The sequence below is a fragment of the Falco naumanni genome, chromosome 11 (assembly GCF_017639655.2).
Source record: "Falco naumanni isolate bFalNau1 chromosome 11, bFalNau1.pat, whole genome shotgun sequence".
Classification (NCBI taxonomy): domain Eukaryota; kingdom Metazoa; phylum Chordata; class Aves; order Falconiformes; family Falconidae; genus Falco; species Falco naumanni.
This window is the reverse complement of record NC_054064.1, coordinates 28,737,305-28,755,925: the sequence shown is the minus strand read 5'-3', so window position 1 is coordinate 28,755,925 and position 18,621 is coordinate 28,737,305. Positions and strand designations below refer to the sequence as shown.

At 43.2% G+C, this 18,621-nt stretch overlaps 1 protein-coding gene and 1 long non-coding RNA gene across 4 annotated transcripts in view; one reads left to right on the top strand and one right to left on the bottom strand.

The window, feature by feature from the left end:
• The window catches only part of LRP8 (LDL receptor related protein 8), a 194,133-nt gene extending 176,847 nt beyond the window's left edge, over positions 1–17,286 (top strand). For 2 of the 3 annotated variants that reach the window (XM_040610754.1, XM_040610753.1), the window contains 12 exons: positions 391–510; positions 640–765; positions 2,622–2,793; positions 4,767–4,994; positions 5,559–5,677; positions 7,115–7,254; positions 9,651–9,792; positions 10,227–10,379; positions 11,039–11,269; positions 13,415–13,483; positions 13,704–13,876; positions 14,860–17,286. In XM_040610754.1, coding sequence (XP_040466688.1) covers positions 391–510; positions 640–765; positions 2,622–2,793; positions 4,767–4,994; positions 5,559–5,677; positions 7,115–7,254; positions 9,651–9,792; positions 10,227–10,379; positions 11,039–11,269; positions 13,415–13,483; positions 13,704–13,876; positions 14,860–14,898 — 1,712 coding nt within the window. In that variant the 3' untranslated portion in view covers positions 14,899–17,286. The other variant, XM_040610755.1, reaches the window with a different exon arrangement.
• LOC121095637 overlaps positions 7,389–18,621 on the bottom strand; it is a 34,877-nt gene continuing 23,644 nt past the window's right edge. The window contains exon 3 of the long non-coding RNA XR_005830162.1: positions 7,389–8,140. This is a non-coding gene — a long non-coding RNA (uncharacterized LOC121095637). The remainder of the gene's footprint in view (positions 8,141–18,621) is intronic.

Here is an 18,621-nt window from a genome sequence, read left to right as displayed (position 1 = left end):
ACCAGCGCATAGGGAAGGAGGAGTCTCCTGGAGAGAGCCCTTAGGTCCCTTGAAGTTTCTCACATGTGGCAGAACATGCTCAGAGCAGCAGCTCTCTGATGGGATGAGATGCAGAGATTCACATACGCTGTGTCCCCAGGGCTCCCTGTTCATTTAGCCACTAGCTTTCAGTCCAAACAACCCTACAGTGTTGGTTTGGAATAATAAAGTGCAAGAAAGTGATATGGTGGTGGCTTCCTATCTGTGAAGTCACTTATGGTCTATGCGGCCAGCTTCTGGCTACCAAAAGCTGATCTGGGGGAAAAAATTCTGAGGGCATCTCTTGAATTTTATTCAATCTTACGACTGAAAGCCCTGCTTTGTCATGGATAATCTGTATACCCCTTCCAGGTATTAATGAATGCTCTATGAACAACGGTGGTTGCTCACACATATGCAAAGACTTGAAGATTGGTTACGAATGTGAATGCCCGCCCGGATACAAGCTTCTGGATAAAAAAACGTGTGGAGGTAATTTACATGCAAACAGCAGTCCCTTGTGTTTCACCATACAGAGACGTGATTATATTCACTTCAGCATTGCTCCATCACAGATGGTTTGATTTCAAGTTATTGATGGGTTTCAAACACTCTTTTCAGACATAGATGAATGTGAGAATCCAGACGCTTGTAGCCAGATCTGCATTAATTACAAGGGAGACTACAAATGCGAGTGCTACGAGGGATATGAGATGGACACCCTGTCCAAGAACTGCAAAGCTGTAGGTAAGACACCACCACAGGCACTTCAACGCTGCTTGCTCAACATCACAACTCTGATAAGAAAACATGCTTGCAGGGCTGAGGCTAGGGTGCAGAAACAAAAGGAAACTAGCAAAGCAAGCAAGCGAAGACATCTCATTTGGAGCAGCACGGAACTGCTGCAGTGATAGCAGATGCGTCTCTAGGCAAGAACTACTGATCACGCAGATCAGAATATTTTAACAGTGTACAGAGCAAGATTACAGTCACTAGTTGGCTGTTTGAAGCTGAAACTAGAAAAGAAGGTCTCTTGACAGGTGTTTTTAAAAACAGTGCAGCAAAAACATTTAGTGGTAGAAGTAACAAAAGGAAGAAAACATCCTGATTAAAACATGGTAGGTTAGCCACCTCTCCGCCCTCCCACACAGATACCAACATGAACAGCAGCAGTTTGCTCGACCTTATTGTAAGATGAAGGTTAATGTCAGAGGCACAGAAAGTTGAACTGTGCAAGGCTGAGCATTAGGCGGCCGGGGGTTTCTTTAATGGACATAGTGGGTCTCTTGGGGAAGGACGAGTTACCTGCAACACAGAATTGCTTCTCTAGTGTTATCCTGCACATCCACATGGCCTCTTTCTTCCCAGGTTCTATATGGTATGCACAGTGTCCTGCTGTCCTCATAAAGACTGTTGGTCTCACACCTGCAGTGAGTTAGGACTGACCCGAATCCTGGGACACTGATCTGCTTGTTCATCAGAAAATTCTGTTGTGCTCCAGAGTCTGTGCTGGGAGCCCTGCAGCACAGTGTGTTCCAGAGCTAGAACCTTATTCCCAGCTCTTTCCTTTCAGTATCATGTTCCTCAATACCCTTCTGTCCTTCCCAATGGAAAGACCCTCTTCGCTAGTACCTTCTACTGGCCACTGTTGGAGACAAACCAGTCTAACCCACTAAAACTCGTTCTGAGCGTCCCATCCTGTCCCTGCCTCAGACAGGAAGGTGCACAAAGAGCAAACTAAAGCTTCAGCTGTTTGACTCACAGCTGATTTTAGTGACACTTAAGAACACAGAGAATCACGTGCTGTGCTACCTGCAGAGGGCAAGGACAGGCACCTCTTGGTCTGAGCCTAGAGACACAGGTGTCTGCCTCCTACCATAGGAAACCAGCCTCCACAGGGCCCACAGCGAGTAACTGTGGAGACCAAGTTGGTGCCTGTGGTCTTCTAAGCAAAATAACTGTGGGGTTTCTATGTGTCCCGGTCTACTTTTGCTGCTTGAGAGGCACTGGCCTGAGAACATGACTGCAGTAGCAGTATCGCCAGCACCCAGGCTGCAGGCTTTGGCCCTGCAAACAGAGATGTGAACTGCCTGAGCCCGAGTGCTCAAGTGGACTGTGTGAGCTCTGCATGTAAGTGACAGTCTGAAACTCCTCCCTGGCAACCAGTCCTGGCTTTGCGGGATTCAGTGTGGTTTTATCATGCCTCAAGTCTGGCTGCCTCCCTTCCCTCCAGCCAGCCCAGAGGGCTGTCTCTTTCCTGTCCTGGTCACGAGTCACCAAAATCTGGCCCGTGTATTTTGTATCTAAAATGTGTAACTGGAGGTGAGGACATTCCCCAGAGTTTTGCTTGTGGCTTAGTGGAACAGGGAGACCAGCAGCCAGTGTGCATCTGGCCACCACAGCGGTGCTGCGGTCCTCCCTGTCCGCATGTGACAGCGCTGCCTCTGGGAGCGGTTTACACTTGCTTCTGGTGCGGTGTAAAGCTCCCTTGCAAAGCAGAACTAGCAGCAACTGATGGCTCTGTTGTTGTCTGAGAAATGAAAGCTGAATCCAGCCCTTGGGTCAGCTGCTAAAATGACAAATGCGCTGATTTTCTGTGGTAGGCAAGAGTCCGTACCTGATTTTCACCAATCGCCATGAGGTTCGTAAGATAGACCTAGTGAAAAGGGACTACTCTCGCATCATTCCCATGCTGAAGAACGTTGTGGCGCTGGATGTGGAGGTGTCAACAAACAGAATATATTGGTGTGATTTGTTCTACCGAAAAATCTACAGGTAAGGGGCAAGAAAGGGGGTGTGTTTTGATGTCTTTCCAAAGCTGTGGCTCAACCTGTACCCCCTAAGGACAGTCTGTAGAGAGGAGCGCAGGGGACAGCGAACCTGAGGGCTTTTCTTCCCTGACTGGATTACCTGTTGTGCCCCAGACTTTGTAAGCTTTTTTAGGAATTGATAAATCAGGGGCTTGTGCAGTTACCTGCTTTGATAATACAGGAAGGCTTTTCGTCAATAATAGATCCTGCTGCATTTGGGGTTTTTATACTGATTATACTTAGACTCGTTTACTGAGTCATAATAATGATTCACACTAAATCATCATCAGCGTTGCTGAGCGATGCTTAGCGAGACTGCTGCTGCGTTGTGTGCTTGCTGCACATAAATCAAGAAAGGACTTAGCATCTGAAAGCACAAAGGAGGCAAATGGTGGGTGGGAGCAAGGAGGTAGCAACACAGATACCCACTGGAGTAGCTGCCCACTGTCATCTCTGGTAGACTGGATTTCAATTCACAGCACTTGACCACGGTACACGTTCTGTGATTCTCATTCTCCCTTCCCCTTCAGCTGTTTTTATGGCATCCATCGCAGTATGTACTGGAGCTTGTGAGTGTGCCCGGTCAAAAATACATTTAATTTATGCGCTGAAAATCCCCCATGTATATTCTGATTTGCATAGCTATTGCACCCTATTGCAGTTTCTACAGTGATTTGTTCTGGGTTTTAGCTAATGATCAGGCAAAGGTTGATTAGTTTCAGTGTGTGGGAGCCAAGCCAAGGTTTCTGCAGGCTGTGGTGGTGGCTCCTGTGCCATCGGCAGGGAGGTTTGCCCAGGCTGGGCTGAGTGTTAAGCACTGGAATAGCTGGGCAGGTACCGTGAGTGGGCCTGTGGGGCTCTGAAAATGGGGAGATGCTTCAGGAGAAAAGCTAGCTGCTTTCACTGCAGGCACGGGCAGGAGTAGGTAAGGGCTTTGTGTTCATGCACAGAGAAGTACTCAAGACACACGGCTCCTTCTGCAGCTCTCTGACAGTGAGTGCCCTGGGATGCTGGGGATACAGTTTCATATCCTGAACACGGCTATACCAAGCCTTTTGCTTCTTCCAAACAGCACAAGTTTTCTCTTTCTTAGTCCTGCTTCCATTAGCTTTGTTACAAGTCCCACTTTTTCTGCAGACTGAGCTGTGCAAAACTTTCTGCTGTTGTATAACTTTTTAGGATGTACTGAGTTATTCTATGAGTCAGACTAAGCTCTTGGAAACGCTGATGCAAACTCAGAGTAACTCCATCTCAGTCCATGCATTGCAACAGATATTGATGCAGGGGCAAAAGACCAGAATCAGCCTGTGTGCTTGTAGGGGCCACATTGAGTTATTTATGAAACATCATGTAGAGTTTGCTGCCTTTCATTAGCATTTTGAAAGATTTTGAGGCTGCCACTGATATTTAGTGAACATTTTCTTTGTATCTAACGAGATCACTTGCCAAATTAGTACAGCTCCATGAATTCCTTTGATGAATCATGATTAGTTACACAGGTCCTAATTCTGCAATACATTTAAGCACATTTATTTGCATACTGAGTTCAACTCTGTTCAGCAGAGCACTGGAGATTATATTTCTGATGTCCATAAATCCCATGAAGCGATGCTATTGAAGTTAACATGCCTGAAGTCAAATGTTTTGCTGAATTGTGCAGTTATAGCAGGAAGCAGGTAGCAAAATAAAATGACAGTTCCCTCTTCCGGAAATGCCTGCCATCCAGATACAGGGAAATAAGAGCAAGTTGTAGGAGAAAGTGGAAGGTTGCAGCCATAAGGGTTTCTATGTCAATCATGCTGCCACACATGCACTTCCTTTCTGTGGGGATGCAGTGGTGCTGCCTGGCATTCAGCTGGCTGCATTCCAACCCCACACACATGTGCGCAGCCCTCCCTGTGCCGTGTGCCAGTCCAGTGACAAGCCCTGTCTTTGCAGTGCCTACATTGACAAAGCGAGTGACACAGCTGAGCAGGTGATTCTGATAGACAGCCAGCTGAACTCTCCTGAAGGACTGGCAATAGACTGGGTTCATAAGAATATCTACTGGACGGATTCTGGAAACAAGACCATCTCGGTGGCCACTGCAGATGGAAGCAGGAGGAGGACACTTTTCAACAGTGACCTCAGTGAGCCAAGAGCCATTGCTGTTGATCCTACACGGAGGTAGGTGTAAAGACCACAAACACTTCCCTTTGCCAACAGAGATGTTCCAGTCATCTTTGTCTCTCTTACGAACTTGTGGGTGGTTCTCATCAAGACTTGAGATACCTTTCAAGATAGATAGATCCATTGAACTTAAATGGGACTGCTGAGATGGTCCAACTGTTTGCAAGGCCACTGCTGTTAAAGTTCTGAAAGGAATGCTCAGGCCATGTGTTCAGTGGGCCTGAGCTGGTCCAGGCATATAGGTTGTTCTGGGAACCGAGGTCGCCTGTTGGATATGTATGGGCTGCTTGGATAAGCGAAGTCCACGTACCTAGCAGACACACCAGGAGATAGTTTGCATGGGGTTACTAAGGTGAGATTTTGCATTCTGGTGCACGTTTTGTGGCAGAGTACCCCATGGGACAGTATGTGGCTCCTCTGGGTGCGTATCAGAGTTAACTGAAGTGGCTGAGGGGCTTTGCTATACTAAGGCGAGAAAAAGGCACCTCCTACTCTAATTAGTAGTGCAGATTGCTTAGCCTCGAGTCCAATTTACTGTTTTCTTTCATCTGTCTCTTTCAGGTTCATGTACTGGTCTGACTGGGGAGACAAAGCTAAGATTGAGAAAGCTGGCCTGAATGGCGTGGGGCGGCAAGTGCTAGTGACTGACAACATTGAGTGGCCAAATGGCATCACACTTGGTAAGTGCCCAGGTTAAAGCTACAGCATCCACTGTGACTGATGTAAATTTATTTTTATCGTTAACTAAATTGTAAATGCGCAAAGGCACCTGCATACAAAAAGCCTCCATCACTTACTGCTCACCAGCACAAGCAATTTGATTTCAGTAGCAAGCACAGGCAGTAAGTCTTGCCACAGTCAGAACTTCATACTGCAGCAGCTTTGAGTTGCTTTTAGGTATGCCCGAAAGCACAGGGAAATTCTGGGGGAGGATGCAGAGCTGCAGCAACCCTCTGGAAGTCCAGGAAGCATCAGAGAGTCCTTGATGCTGGTGTCTGAACCTGGACCTGTCTCAGGATACTTCATTGGGCTGATCAATGCACGGTACGTCAAGGAATGAGACACAGCCTGCCCAGCTGCTCCGGGAGGGGGTAGCAAGATGGAAACCATCTTGGCTCATATCCTGCATCCTGCAGGCCCAGAGAGGGCTGTGGTCCTCCTCGCTGCCACACCAAATTGCAGGAGCAGGAAGGAGGTTTCCTGCCCTCAGGGAGCAGCAGGGGATACCCTCCTCGGGAGTTACAGCTGTATCTGCTCTAACGCCCTGCAGGTGGGAGGTTCTCTGGTTGGTTTTATATGTGAAAATTCTGGCCCTGACAAGGACATAGGAGAAAATCCTGCTACCATTGCATAGTGTTGAAGTGCTACTGCTGTGAACAAATAATGTTATCCTTTAGTAATTAAGAAACTAATTAATTACTTGTTTAATTACAGAATTTGTTTTGTGTTGGCACTCATCCACTTGCATTCTGTTCAGTGAATCTCATCCAAAATGAGATAACTTACTCCAGGAAGAGAAAGTCAGTGCTTAGCGTTCTAAATAACATTGGATCCTTCCCTTCCACTTGCCCGCACCCCTGCAAAAACCTGGCCAGTTGTGGTAGGAGTGTCCCCACCACCACCACTCCCCCAGCCTGCAGCACAAGAAGGGTTTCTGGACCCAGGATTCTTCTTCGCTGAAAATGTGTAGATCACACAGCTCCTTCAGAGAGGTGTTTCATTTGAATCACAGTTGTTGTTCTCCAGCAAGAGGCCCAGGACTGAATAGCCTTGACAGGGATGAAGCTTCTCGCGCAGGCACTGATGGAGTGATTCTGGGAAGCCCAAACTGCTGCTGGCCTGCTCCTCCTGGTAACAAAAAAACCTCATCATACAAAGCTGTCAGTCAGGCGTTCCCCACACACACACACACACACAGAATGTTCTTCCTTTTTAATCTTATTTTATAGGGTCTTATCCCAGCATATCTGGGCACTGATTCAAAATTAGAACTAGTGTAAAAGGGGGCCAATAATAAAGAGATTAGTCATGCTGCCAGCAGGAAAAACATGCTGGGCAAGAGAAAAAGAGTTGCAGGAGCTATGTGTAATTTTGCTTCATTGTGTTTCACTTCTCAGATTTGCTGAATCAGCGTCTGTACTGGGTAGACTCCAAATTGCATTCGCTGTCCTGCATTGATTTCAATGGCAGCAACAGAAAAGTTCTGATCTCTTCTGTTGATGATCTGAGCCATCCTTTCGGCTTAGCAGTGTTTGAGGTAAGAGTCAAAAACGGATGCAGAACAGACTGGAGACTGCAAGAGGTCTCAGAGCTCTTTTTGATTAAAAGCTCTGCCTTTTGCATAGCACGGAAAGCTCAGCGAGGGCGTTCGCTGCTATAGAAACCGATTAACCTGGTGTGGGTGCAGCAGGGAAAATTGTTTTCTAAAGCCCTTTAGTCAGGAGCAGTGCACTGTCTCGTGCTTTTACCTTATGTACCAGTGCAGCCGTGCGGCTCTGGTGGTGCCCAGCGTAACACCTCCCACAGAACTGGAAAATGGGTAATAGGTTTTCCTTGTTTTGAATTAAGCCAACTGCCCAAAGGCCAAAACCATTATCAAGGGAAGGGAGAAGCCACTTACTGTGATCAGCAGGCGGAACTGCCTGAGTGACACTTCAGGATGTCTCTTTATCTTTTGAAAGTCAGACCTTGAGGGGAGCTGCCGGGACTCAGCCAGCCTCTCAGCCTGCAGCTGAGCACTCTGCTGCACTCAGCAGCTTTGTTTCGTACCATCTTTGCATAGCTGTGTTGCATTTTCTGGTGCCAACAGAACCCTCAGGAGAGGAAGGCCCCTTAAATTTTGGTGCATTGGCCAGTTGTTTCCGTTGCCTCTCCCAGCACCTGCAGAAGCACCCTCAGGGACTTTTTCATCTGTCTCAGGAGTCAAGGCTTCAGCTGGGAATAGCTGTGGCAGCAAGGCACTGGCAGGACTCCCCCTGCGGTCAGTGTGTACCACGGCATTGCTGAGGCTGGGGACTTGGCAGTACAAAGGTGCTTGTTCACCCAGTTCTGAAAGGGTCGGATAATTCTCTTTCAGGCTGAACTGCTCCAGTTATGACACACGTCAGAGAAACTTCCCTGTCCCCAGAATTACAGCTCTGATCCTACAAAGACATAAGGCTATTTTCACAAAGGCTTCCAACTCCTACTTGAGTATGTTCCATTGAAAACCCAATTAATCTTGTAGATTCAGTGCTCACATACCATTCAGTGTCACGCTGCAGCCTTACTAAAAGCAGTGCAGTAATTCATTAAATAGTACAGTTCGGACCCTCAGCTGTCATGAAGGAAGAACTAAGGCCAGCTAAGATCTGCAGAAATTACTATTTAAATGGGCATCCACGTTTCTGCCATTAGTTTTTACACAGCTACCCAGTAGCAGGGCCCAGGGCTAACAGCTTCCTTGCAGTTTGTTTCTCATGCTTAAGATCTAAAAAGACGTGTTCAAAACTGTGTTCCCCATCCAAGATCAGGAGTACTCCAGGGGTGTGGAAGACATAATTCAAATCTCTCCTTTGCCTGGGTGGAAGCAGAGAGACAATCCAGCTCTTCTGCTCTTCCTCCCCTGTTAGAGGATTTCCAAGTGTCACTAGCCTGGGGCAGCAAAGTCTTCTCTTTTGTAGCTAAGCTCCTTTCTGTGATTATTTTAAAGCTTATGGGAACAAAAGCTTCAAATTTGGCACCTCGCTCTAGGTAAGCTATAGCAGAGAAAGGTGGCTGGCTGGCTCCCTGTCAAGGTATGTGTCAGACTCCTTTCTTTTCATTTCACTTAACTAGGTTGGCTTTTGACTCAGCAAAACCCTTATTCCTCCCATGCAACGTGTGTGATATCAAGACATCTAACTTTGGGCACGGGTTTCCCCAAGACATGGCTTCTTTTTAGTTTTATCCTCATCAGCAGTGTTTGGAAGGATGTCTTGGGTTATTTCACCTCTGTACAGCCTTCCTTATCTGAGTGGCTGGTTAGAATAACAGACAGCCCTTTTGCTTTTGATAATTTGCCCTTGTTGTCCAGCAGTGTGGCTTTCCTCACTGAACTACATGTGGTTTTTAGCAGGCAGCAGCATACATAGCTGACTGAGCAACGATGACCGGTAACTGCAGTTCCTGTGTACCTCTTTGACCAGTTATTTTGCTTCTTCAATCATAGTATGCCAGGCAAATGACATTAATAAATAGATACTCATCTTCCAGGTGTGCTCTAGGTACTGGCCTCTCCGTAGATACCTGTTTAATGCAGGTCTTATTTTTGGAAAGGAGAAATAAGCAGCAGAGATAACAAAAGTTTCTAGTGTGGCCCTTTGGTTCTGCTTATGATCCACCCAGTCTTTAAAAAAAAAATAAATTTAAAAAAAAAATGGTTCAGAAACAGAATGGATGCTACTCTTCTGCACTTAACCAAATTTCTGCTTCTCGGTCTCATAGCTACTCAGAATTACTAAACCCTTTAGAAGCGTGTAAGATTGCTGTGCTTTTGAACATTAGGAATGATAGCGTCCAAAAAAAGGAAAAAAGTAGGAACGCAGTGCATTGACTTTGCAGCTACTGGAATTTAATCCAACTTGAGCTGGATTTGAGCAGGGCCAGGTCAGAAATTCTGTGCATTTCCTGCAGGACAGAGTGTTCTGGACTGACCTGGAGAACGAAGCAATCTTCAGCGCAAACAGGCTGAATGGCTTGGACATCTCCATTTTGGCAGAAAATCTCAATAATCCTCATGACATCGTGGTATTTCATGAACTAAAGCAGCCCAAAGGTAAGATGTCCTCAGGGTGTCATGCCCCTAAACCGAGCTTATTTGAGCTAGTAAATGAAATGCTTCCTGATGGTTCTTGATGAGAGAGAACACACAGGTAATAAAGTGGAATAAATGCCTACTGTTTGAAGTTCCTGCATAATTAATTCAGTAGCAACACTTACTGAAAGCCTGCAATTTAATAGCTAATTAGCATCTTTGATAACAGTGAGTTACTCTCATCACTGTGATGCTTGCCATTCGTTTTGTATTTGGGCAGTTTTTATAGTAGTGTGTAAGGTTTCACTCCAAACTGTAAAGATGCTAAGCAGCCCGATTAATGGAGGTACAGCATGCAAGAGCATCTTCTTAGAGGACCTGATAGTTCTTTGCCAAGAACTATTAATAATAAATAATTTAAAAAATAACTTGTCTTTTCTTCTGTCCTCGGGTAGCTCCAGATTCCTGCGAGCTCAGCCCCCAGCCAAACGGAGGCTGTGAGTATTTGTGTCTTCCTGCACCTCAGATCTCTCCCCATTCTCCCAAGTATACATGTGCCTGTCCTGACAACATGTGGCTGGGTCCTGACATGAAAAAATGCTACAAAGGTAAATACAATCACATCAGTGTTTCACTATTCCAACAAAATCATACGTACAGTGGATACATTTCCTGAGGGCGGAACATGAACGCTAGCTTTTGTATTCCACTAGTTGCTGCCTTCTGAACGCAGCACTGTGGTGTCCTTTATTGAAAGCATGCTTATTTTTGAAAGCATAACCAGAAATGGAGCAGAAAGGGGAAAAAGGGAGTAAGGCCTAGCACTAGAAGTGTGAACAGTCAATAGGCCATTAAAACTTGCCACATTATTGCCCTACAGTTACTGGATCTGGAGAGGCACAGTCATTGCTGATAGTATCCTGAAGAGATGAGTGGCTTCAATGTAGTTTTCCCTAACATGCAAATAGTTCCTGCTACAAATTCAGTATCCTCTGAGGTACTGAAAAAACACACAAGTTTTTGAACTTCTTAACTACCTTCCATCCAGAGTGTTTTATTACTATTAATAAATTAAGCTTGACTTCTCCAAATTATTTCTGTAGCTTTAGGCAGAGAACTATTGAGATAGTCTGACTACCTGGTAAATAGAATTGGAATTTGGTTTCTGCTTGTAACCATTCAACATCATCCTCCCCTGATTCACATCACCATTTATGATTTGCTTTGTGTACTTTAAACAAATTTCACTGTTGCTCTTGCTTTTCAGATTTTCCAACTACTTCAACTACCGTACTAGTTTCTACAACCGTAGCATCCCATACTGCTGGTACCACAACCATTGCAACTGTACTTGGCAGTGCCAGCAACACTACTGAAGTCGTCCCCAAAGCTGTATCAGAAGCTACAATTACCACCCCGAGTTTTCATTTACCTTCCACCACATCCATCCTGATAGATTCTGAGATGACCACTGGAAACAGCAATTTATCACAGCACTGTAAGTGAATTACCTTCCTCTCTCCTTTTTCTGTATGTACTGTATCACGAACACTCATGCACTGGTGGGGCAACTGACCTAACAGCTGAGTTATGAACAGGTCAAATGCAGGCATGTCCTGTTGCACAGCAGGAGACACAGAATCATTTAGGTTGGACAAGACCTTTGAGATCGTCAAGTGCAGCCGTTAACGCAGGGCTGCCATGTCCATCAGTACATCAGGTACGCTTTCTGCAGACGTAACAGTCGTGTTACGATAGCTGATGTGATTCTAGTCACTCAGGATGTTGAGGAACTTATGTCAGGTATTCTTCGTCCAACATACATGAAATGGACCCTAGAGATAAGGCCCTGAGAGTTCACACGAGTCCATGCCTTGGGCCTCTAACACTAGTTCATCCCAGCTTCAGTGCTGTCGGTAGTACTGCATACCATAGGATGGATGATTCTACAGGTGCTTCACCTATTTTAGTTGTTTAATGGTTAATGTGATCCAGCAGAAGTTGTTGGTGAAAAATGCCTCCTGTCCAGCGTTAGCTCTGCTGGACGTTTGGAATCGCTGTGGCCCCAAACAAGCTGCATCTGTTCTCCATGGCTGTGCTCTGCACATTAACGTGGCCTGATCTGTGACTTACGTGGGAAGTTGCACTGCATATCAGGAAAGTATCCCAACAGAGAGCACTAACAGGCTCTCCTCAAGTTCACCCTGTGTGAGTGAGTAATGGAACACCACCCTACCCTCTAGTGCTAACAGGTAGTCCCTTCAGATCATACTGCCAAGGTAAAGCAGAAAAGCTGAACTGCCTTTCAGAAAAAAAAAAAAAAAAAAATCTAGTCCAGAGAGAAGACCTCATTCTTCAGGACTGTCACCATTCAAGACCTCAAACGGATCTACATTGCTTTAAAAACAGTAAAATACTTTTTTTCCCATAAATGTTTCAGTGAGCAGAATAGGCAGTTTCCATTGTATCTGGAAAGCAAAACTAAACCATCCCTGTTTGACTGGGGTGCCTGTTTGTAGGAATAGTGATGCAGCACATCTGTACTGCAGGTGGGAAAGCGGAGTTTGATTTCTAAAATTCATTCTTGTGAGTTCTTTTTGTGCAAATTTCTTTCAAATGCAATGATTAACTTTTTAATAAGCCATGGAAGCAAGGTTCTTTTGTCCACATATTAAGTAGTCTGGCTTATTAAGTAAATAACTCTGTAATAGAACAACTTGCCACAGGGAGGTACTTAAAAAGATAAACTGCCTTGTAGCAAAATTGGTAGTAGAACGGCATTAGTAAAACTACAGTTAGTTCCTCCTCTCTCAGTTCCTGATATTTTAGCAAACATATTTTTTTTTGCTGATCCTCTATTATAAGACCTCAGAGCAAACATTTTTAAGTATATAACATGAAAGGGATATTGATTTAAAATTTTTTAGAATTATTTTCCCTAGAATTGTTTTTTTCTGTTGGTAAGTACAATATTGAGTTTTTGGGTTACTCCTGCATGCTGAGGCAGACTGCAGCGATGAGTGATGTATGTGTTGACTAGCTCCTTAGCTGTAAATAAATAAAAAAAAATAATTAAAAAGAAAAGCTGTGCAGATGGCTTTGAAGTACATTCCTTTTCTGACAGCTAAATAAATCATTAATTGTGTCAGTACTAGGAAGTGTTCTTCTGTGGATTTTTAAGAGCACTCTTCACCATCCCCTGATCCATGCATGGAATTTCCATTAAATTTCATGTTTTTTTAAAACTGGTCTTTTTTTTATGCTTGAAAATTAAGAGGCACATGTACAGTCACTTACTCATATCTGGTTAGAGCTTCTCTACCTGGTTAACACTGTACTGAGCCCTTCCCTTCGGCAGCCGCACTCTCCTGGCGTGTAGTTGTCATTCCGCGAGGGCAGCAGCGCTTCCTGGCCGGGCTATTTATCCTTCCGAAGAAGTAGCAGCTCAGCCTAGCCCAGTTTTATGTGTATACACTTTTTATCTTCTCCGTAATAATTTTATCACAAAACTTTTCATAAACTCTTGGATTACAAAAGCTTTCTGATGGGCAGAACAGCATAGTTACTAATATAAAAATTCTTTATCTGTGGCTTTGAAACCAGCAAATGAGTTAAATGATCAGAATTATTTCTGTAATTACAGATGCAAATAACGACCAAGGCTTTGATTCCACTGTGACAGCAGCTGTTATTGGAATTGTCATACCTGTCGGTAAGCTGATTTGATTTAACCTTGAGGGAGATCATACCAAAGTGCTCGTGTAAATACACTCCTCTGGTTTTCAGGGTTGGGGGTGCAGATGAGTACAGGAACTGCTGAGATGGGGAAGAGCAGCCTGGCTTTGAGAAATTGTACAAGATTGGATATTTACATGGGAACACCCCAGCAGATTCATGCCTGGCTAACAGGCCATTCTTTCCCCTTTCCTCAGTGGTCATTGGCCTGCTGTGCATGGGGGGATACCTCATCTGGAGAAACTGGAAACGGAAGAATACTAAAAGCATGAATTTTGATAATCCAGTGTATAGGAAGACCACTGAAGAGGAAGATGAAGATGAAATCCACATTGGGCGGACTGCCCAAATTGGACATGTCTACCCAGCAGTAAGTATCTGAGGAAAGTGCTGACAAAGATAAATTTTGTTGCGAGGTTAGACGCAGAATTACCTCCAGCTGGTTAGTGTTGGTTATTTGCCATATAATGACAAAAACCAGAACTTACTTTAATAATCATTGACTAGGCAGAAGCCTAAACTTCTAGATGGCTTATGAAGTTGTCTTAGACTAGAGTAGTCCATATAATAAAATACTCTGTTCAAATGAAGAACAAGTGTCCTTATCAACATACCTAGTAAGCTAGCAAGTGTAATGCTACCTCAAGAGCTCAGTATGTGACAGCTGATAACTTATCCTCCACTGGATTCCATTGTATCTGTGGTTAGACTGCTACCAAGTGTCTAAACTATCTTAAGGATAACTTGCGTTTCTCTGCAAACCAGGGTCCATATTAGAAGAGTCAGATCCCTCACAAGGAGGCGTGAATAGGGTTCAGTATGGAGTTCAGGAAATTTGCCTTGGCAATATTAAGCTTTACAGAAAGCAAACGTTGGGTAGCAAGCCCTGTGTATGCAGAAGAGAGAGAACCGGTTCTGCGTGGCAGTTTGTCTGCAAAGGAGCCTCCTTGAAAGCAGCAGCCCTGGTGAGATGCAGCACTGGCAATTAAAACAGCATTGTGTTTTTAAAGAGAGCATAAAGATCCGTAAGTAATGAGTGAAGGCGATATAGCTTCTATAGGCAGACATGTAGGTAATGTCCTATATTATCTAAAGATCCTGCTAAAGATCACACTAGAAAAGGTGTCATCCCTTACAAGGAACTTTATCTAATACACAAGTGAAATAACTTTCCAACACCTCTTTTTTTCCACATTTGAATGAGTGACCCCGGGGTGGGGGAGAGCAGTGCATAAAAGAGATTTGTCACAAATACACTAGGAAAAACCATGAGATTTTTAACAAGAAATACAAGTTAGCAACAGTATCACAAGTCACAAATTTTCTCAAGTGTGCTTTTTTTTCCCTTCACAGCGTGTAGCATTAAGCTTAGAAGATGACGGGTTGCCATGAGGATGAAGTTCCTGCTCCAAACAATACACTGAACAAATTTGTTTTGGATCACAGAACCTGCTTCCTCTTTTTGATGGTTATTTATGTTGCAGAAGGGTAACCACAAAGTTATAATGAACTGCAAACATCCAAAGGATGTGAGAGTTTTGTATGTATAATCTTTTATACACATTTTAACTTGTTGCACTACCCATTTGTGATAGTGAATAAGCGACAGCTGAGCTACTAACTCTATGTACATAACCAGCCAGGCTGAAGGTTCAGTAGCTATTGCTTTATTTTAAGACTATATTTATAGATATTTTGTAAATACGTTGAATATGCTTTGTGGCTATCCATCAACATAAGTAAAACAAATTCTGTACAGGCAGTTTAGAAATATTTATTAACAAAATCTGGATTATAAGATCTGTTCTGTAAATATAGTAGAGGGGTGAGAGTATTTATTTTTTGTATGTTTGGCTTGCTGTGCATAGATTATCTGTGTATATATCTATCTAGTCTAGATAGATATATAGGCATATAAATATATACATATATAAAAATATATACATATATTTTAAAACTACTAGCCGACATTTATGAAAATTAGGGATAATTGAATTTTTACAGGATGTTTGAGAAGTTTGCTTTGAAATCTAAAGACACTACATAAGAACGAGCTGTAGGTAAGACAGCTGACAGATAAAGCACTGCAGTAACGAACAGAGCTCCTTTCCAGACTGGCTCATGCGGTCGCTTTTAAATTTTCTGGAAAGATTCATCTGCAGTGCTCTGAAGAGCTAAGGCTTACAGCATTTCAGTCAGGAGAAACTCCTACAGCACCCCATTATTTTTTGTCTTATATTATTGCTTTTTGCAGCTTGGTACAAATTTGATTTAGGTTTTTCATTTGTTTCTAAATGTAAATATAAATGCTTTTTGCCACTGGGAATCTTGCACCTGTCAAATTAACTTAGAACTAGTAGAAACAAAGATTTAGCTGTAAACTTCTATACACCCAAAATGAGCCTTGTCACCCGGTTCATCAGGAAAAACTCAACACAATAACAAAAGTTAATTCCTTCCCTCCTTGCCCTTTTTGCCTACTCATACTGATTAAGAGTCCAAATTTAGGAGATGCTGTGGGGCAGCGTCTTGATTCAGTATGTAGAATTCTTTGAAGTGCAGCAGTTCCTTTCCATGTTACTGCCAACAGAGCAGCCTGCACTACGGCAAATCTCCCGTGCCACAGAGCAACTAGGCAAGGAGGTTAGAGGAGGTGAAAAATTCAGAGCTTTTTCAGTATCTTTGGCTGGGTCATCCTCCACCTTGCAGAAAAAAAAACACTTTTTTTTTTTTCTCATCTCATTCTGTAAGATTCCCAGTGGATTCTATGGGAAGCAAATACACCTAACCTCCCACTGCGTAATGGACTAGTACCTCCCTGAACTGTACCAAAACCTAGGGAAATCTTCTTGGTGTTCTTACACCAGTCCAAGCTTTTGTATTCAAGTGAGTAGAAGCAACGCAGCCTGAGTAGGTTTGGGATTTTTTCCAAATAAATTCGGTGTGATGTGAGCTGGAAGTTGATTCTTGACTAAGAAAAGGAAGGAAGTGTCTAAAGACCGAGTATGCTTTACAAACGTAATACATGCTCTCAAAATGGCCTGCATAGACAATGCATAAATAATCAAGCATCCTTCTACGCAAATTTTAGCTTTTAAGGCAGCAAAAAAATAAGATGTCCAATTATTGGTTTAAGGTATGAAGCTCTTTGTACAAATACATGCACTGTGTGCATGAAGAAAAAAACTGAGGAAAAGGCTGTATGTGATAACACTGTAACTAACAGACGAATGTAAATATATTTGAAAGTTCTACAGTTTTGATACTTTTTTAAGAACACACACAAACAAACCTGTATAAACCACATATAAAAGGCTACAGTTTTTTTCCAAACTATTGTAAATGAACTCAATGTTCAGGGCTGATTTCAGCCTTTACAGATTTATAAATAACTACTGAGAAGTCAAACACCAAATTTGTTTTTTTAAGAAATTAATTATTTTAAATAATGGTTCAGATTGTTAGGATGATATTTAACATTGTAATAATTTCTGATCTCTGTCTTGTCATACTGAAGTTCTGTTAGAGTAAGTTCTTGCTTGGTGCCTTTTGTGTTTAAGTTTTTATGTTATGGACAAAAGGACCAGGGAGGGGCAGGGGGGTATCTGCTCTGTGTAACACTTGCTGTACTGACATCAATAAGGATTACTGAAAACCAAATGAAACACATTTGTAAAACACTGCACAGTTTCTATAGAAAGATTAAATTTTTTTTTATCTGGGACTACTGAAGTAGTTACTTCATAGTGCCTAAAATACTGTCCTAGACCTGGGACTGAATCATATTTTGATCTGAGTTTTCTTTAACTCTTCATTGTCCAAACCCAAAAGTGGGATTTGGGAATGCTGTTGTGTAGTGCAGCTGTTCAGCTGCAGGTTTACAGTAGCGACACCAAAACCAGTTCACATTCTCATATTCATTCTCTGTGAATGAACAGAGGGTTCTGTTCTGAATTGGCTTTCTCTGCCACTTTGCTTTTGGTCACCTTCGAATCCCACTGAGAACAGTCCAGGGTTCGTTATTTCCTTGAGCTGAACAACTGCATCACTGATGTAACTAAAATAAGTGAGTAAAACTTCTAGTGACACAAGTCCTCTGATCCTTGCCCCCTGTGAGAAAATATTGTCTCAACGGTGCATACAACAAAGCTGGTATAGTTTTTAACCTGAACTATTACATGTTAGACTATTCAACAACTAGTTGCAAACTACTGTTTCTTTATACAGCTTTTGGTAAAGCATATCTACAGAAGCTGAAAAACTTGTTACAGCCAAACATGCACTCTTCTGCCATACTGAAAGAAAGGCAGAAATACTGCTGTTCTCGGAATCGCAGCAGGCAGCCTTTTGGGGTTTTTAAACATACAATCCCCTCTGGACAGAAAGCCAAAATGAGATCCACTGTACTAGAAGTACAGTGATATCTTTAGCCGGAGACACAAGCGATTCAGAAGTACAGGTGCAGTAAGCTTGCTCTCTTCCCCTTCTCTTGTAAAAAATAAATTCTAGATAAGAAACAAGGATATTGTGAACAATGAGGGATGACTGGCGCCATTTTCTGACATGACTGACTGGTTTGGGTCCAATATGAACTTACATATGGCATTTCCCTGTGCAGAGAGAAGCCTGAGCAGGCACGTGAATGCTTGAAAGACTTTTCCTCGTTTAGGTATGGCTGTACATCCCCTTTGGTCTGTCTCTGTGGGACATCTACTGCACAACTTCACTTAAAATTCAAGTTACCAGCACCAAGGGAATAAAGTGGCCATAAATACCAATATCCACTGCTACGTACCTCTTGAAAACCAAGACAATACAATTGTGTATCGAATGACCGTTCTCTTTCCTAGGTAATTTGCAGGATATACTCAAAGAAGCATTAACAACCAAAGCACCGAAGCCAAGGCAACCTTTCACTGTCACGTGGCGTCACAAAGCCCTGGGAAGCAGTGTATTTATTGAAAGTAATTTTCAGTCCATTTTTGTCCCTAAAGGAACCCTGCCAAACAGCGAACACTTCAGACACAAATAGTTATTACCAAACTAATATAGACTTCGGTACTGGTAATACTGGTGGTTTACTTTTCTATTTAACTGAAAAAAAAGTTTTTCTTA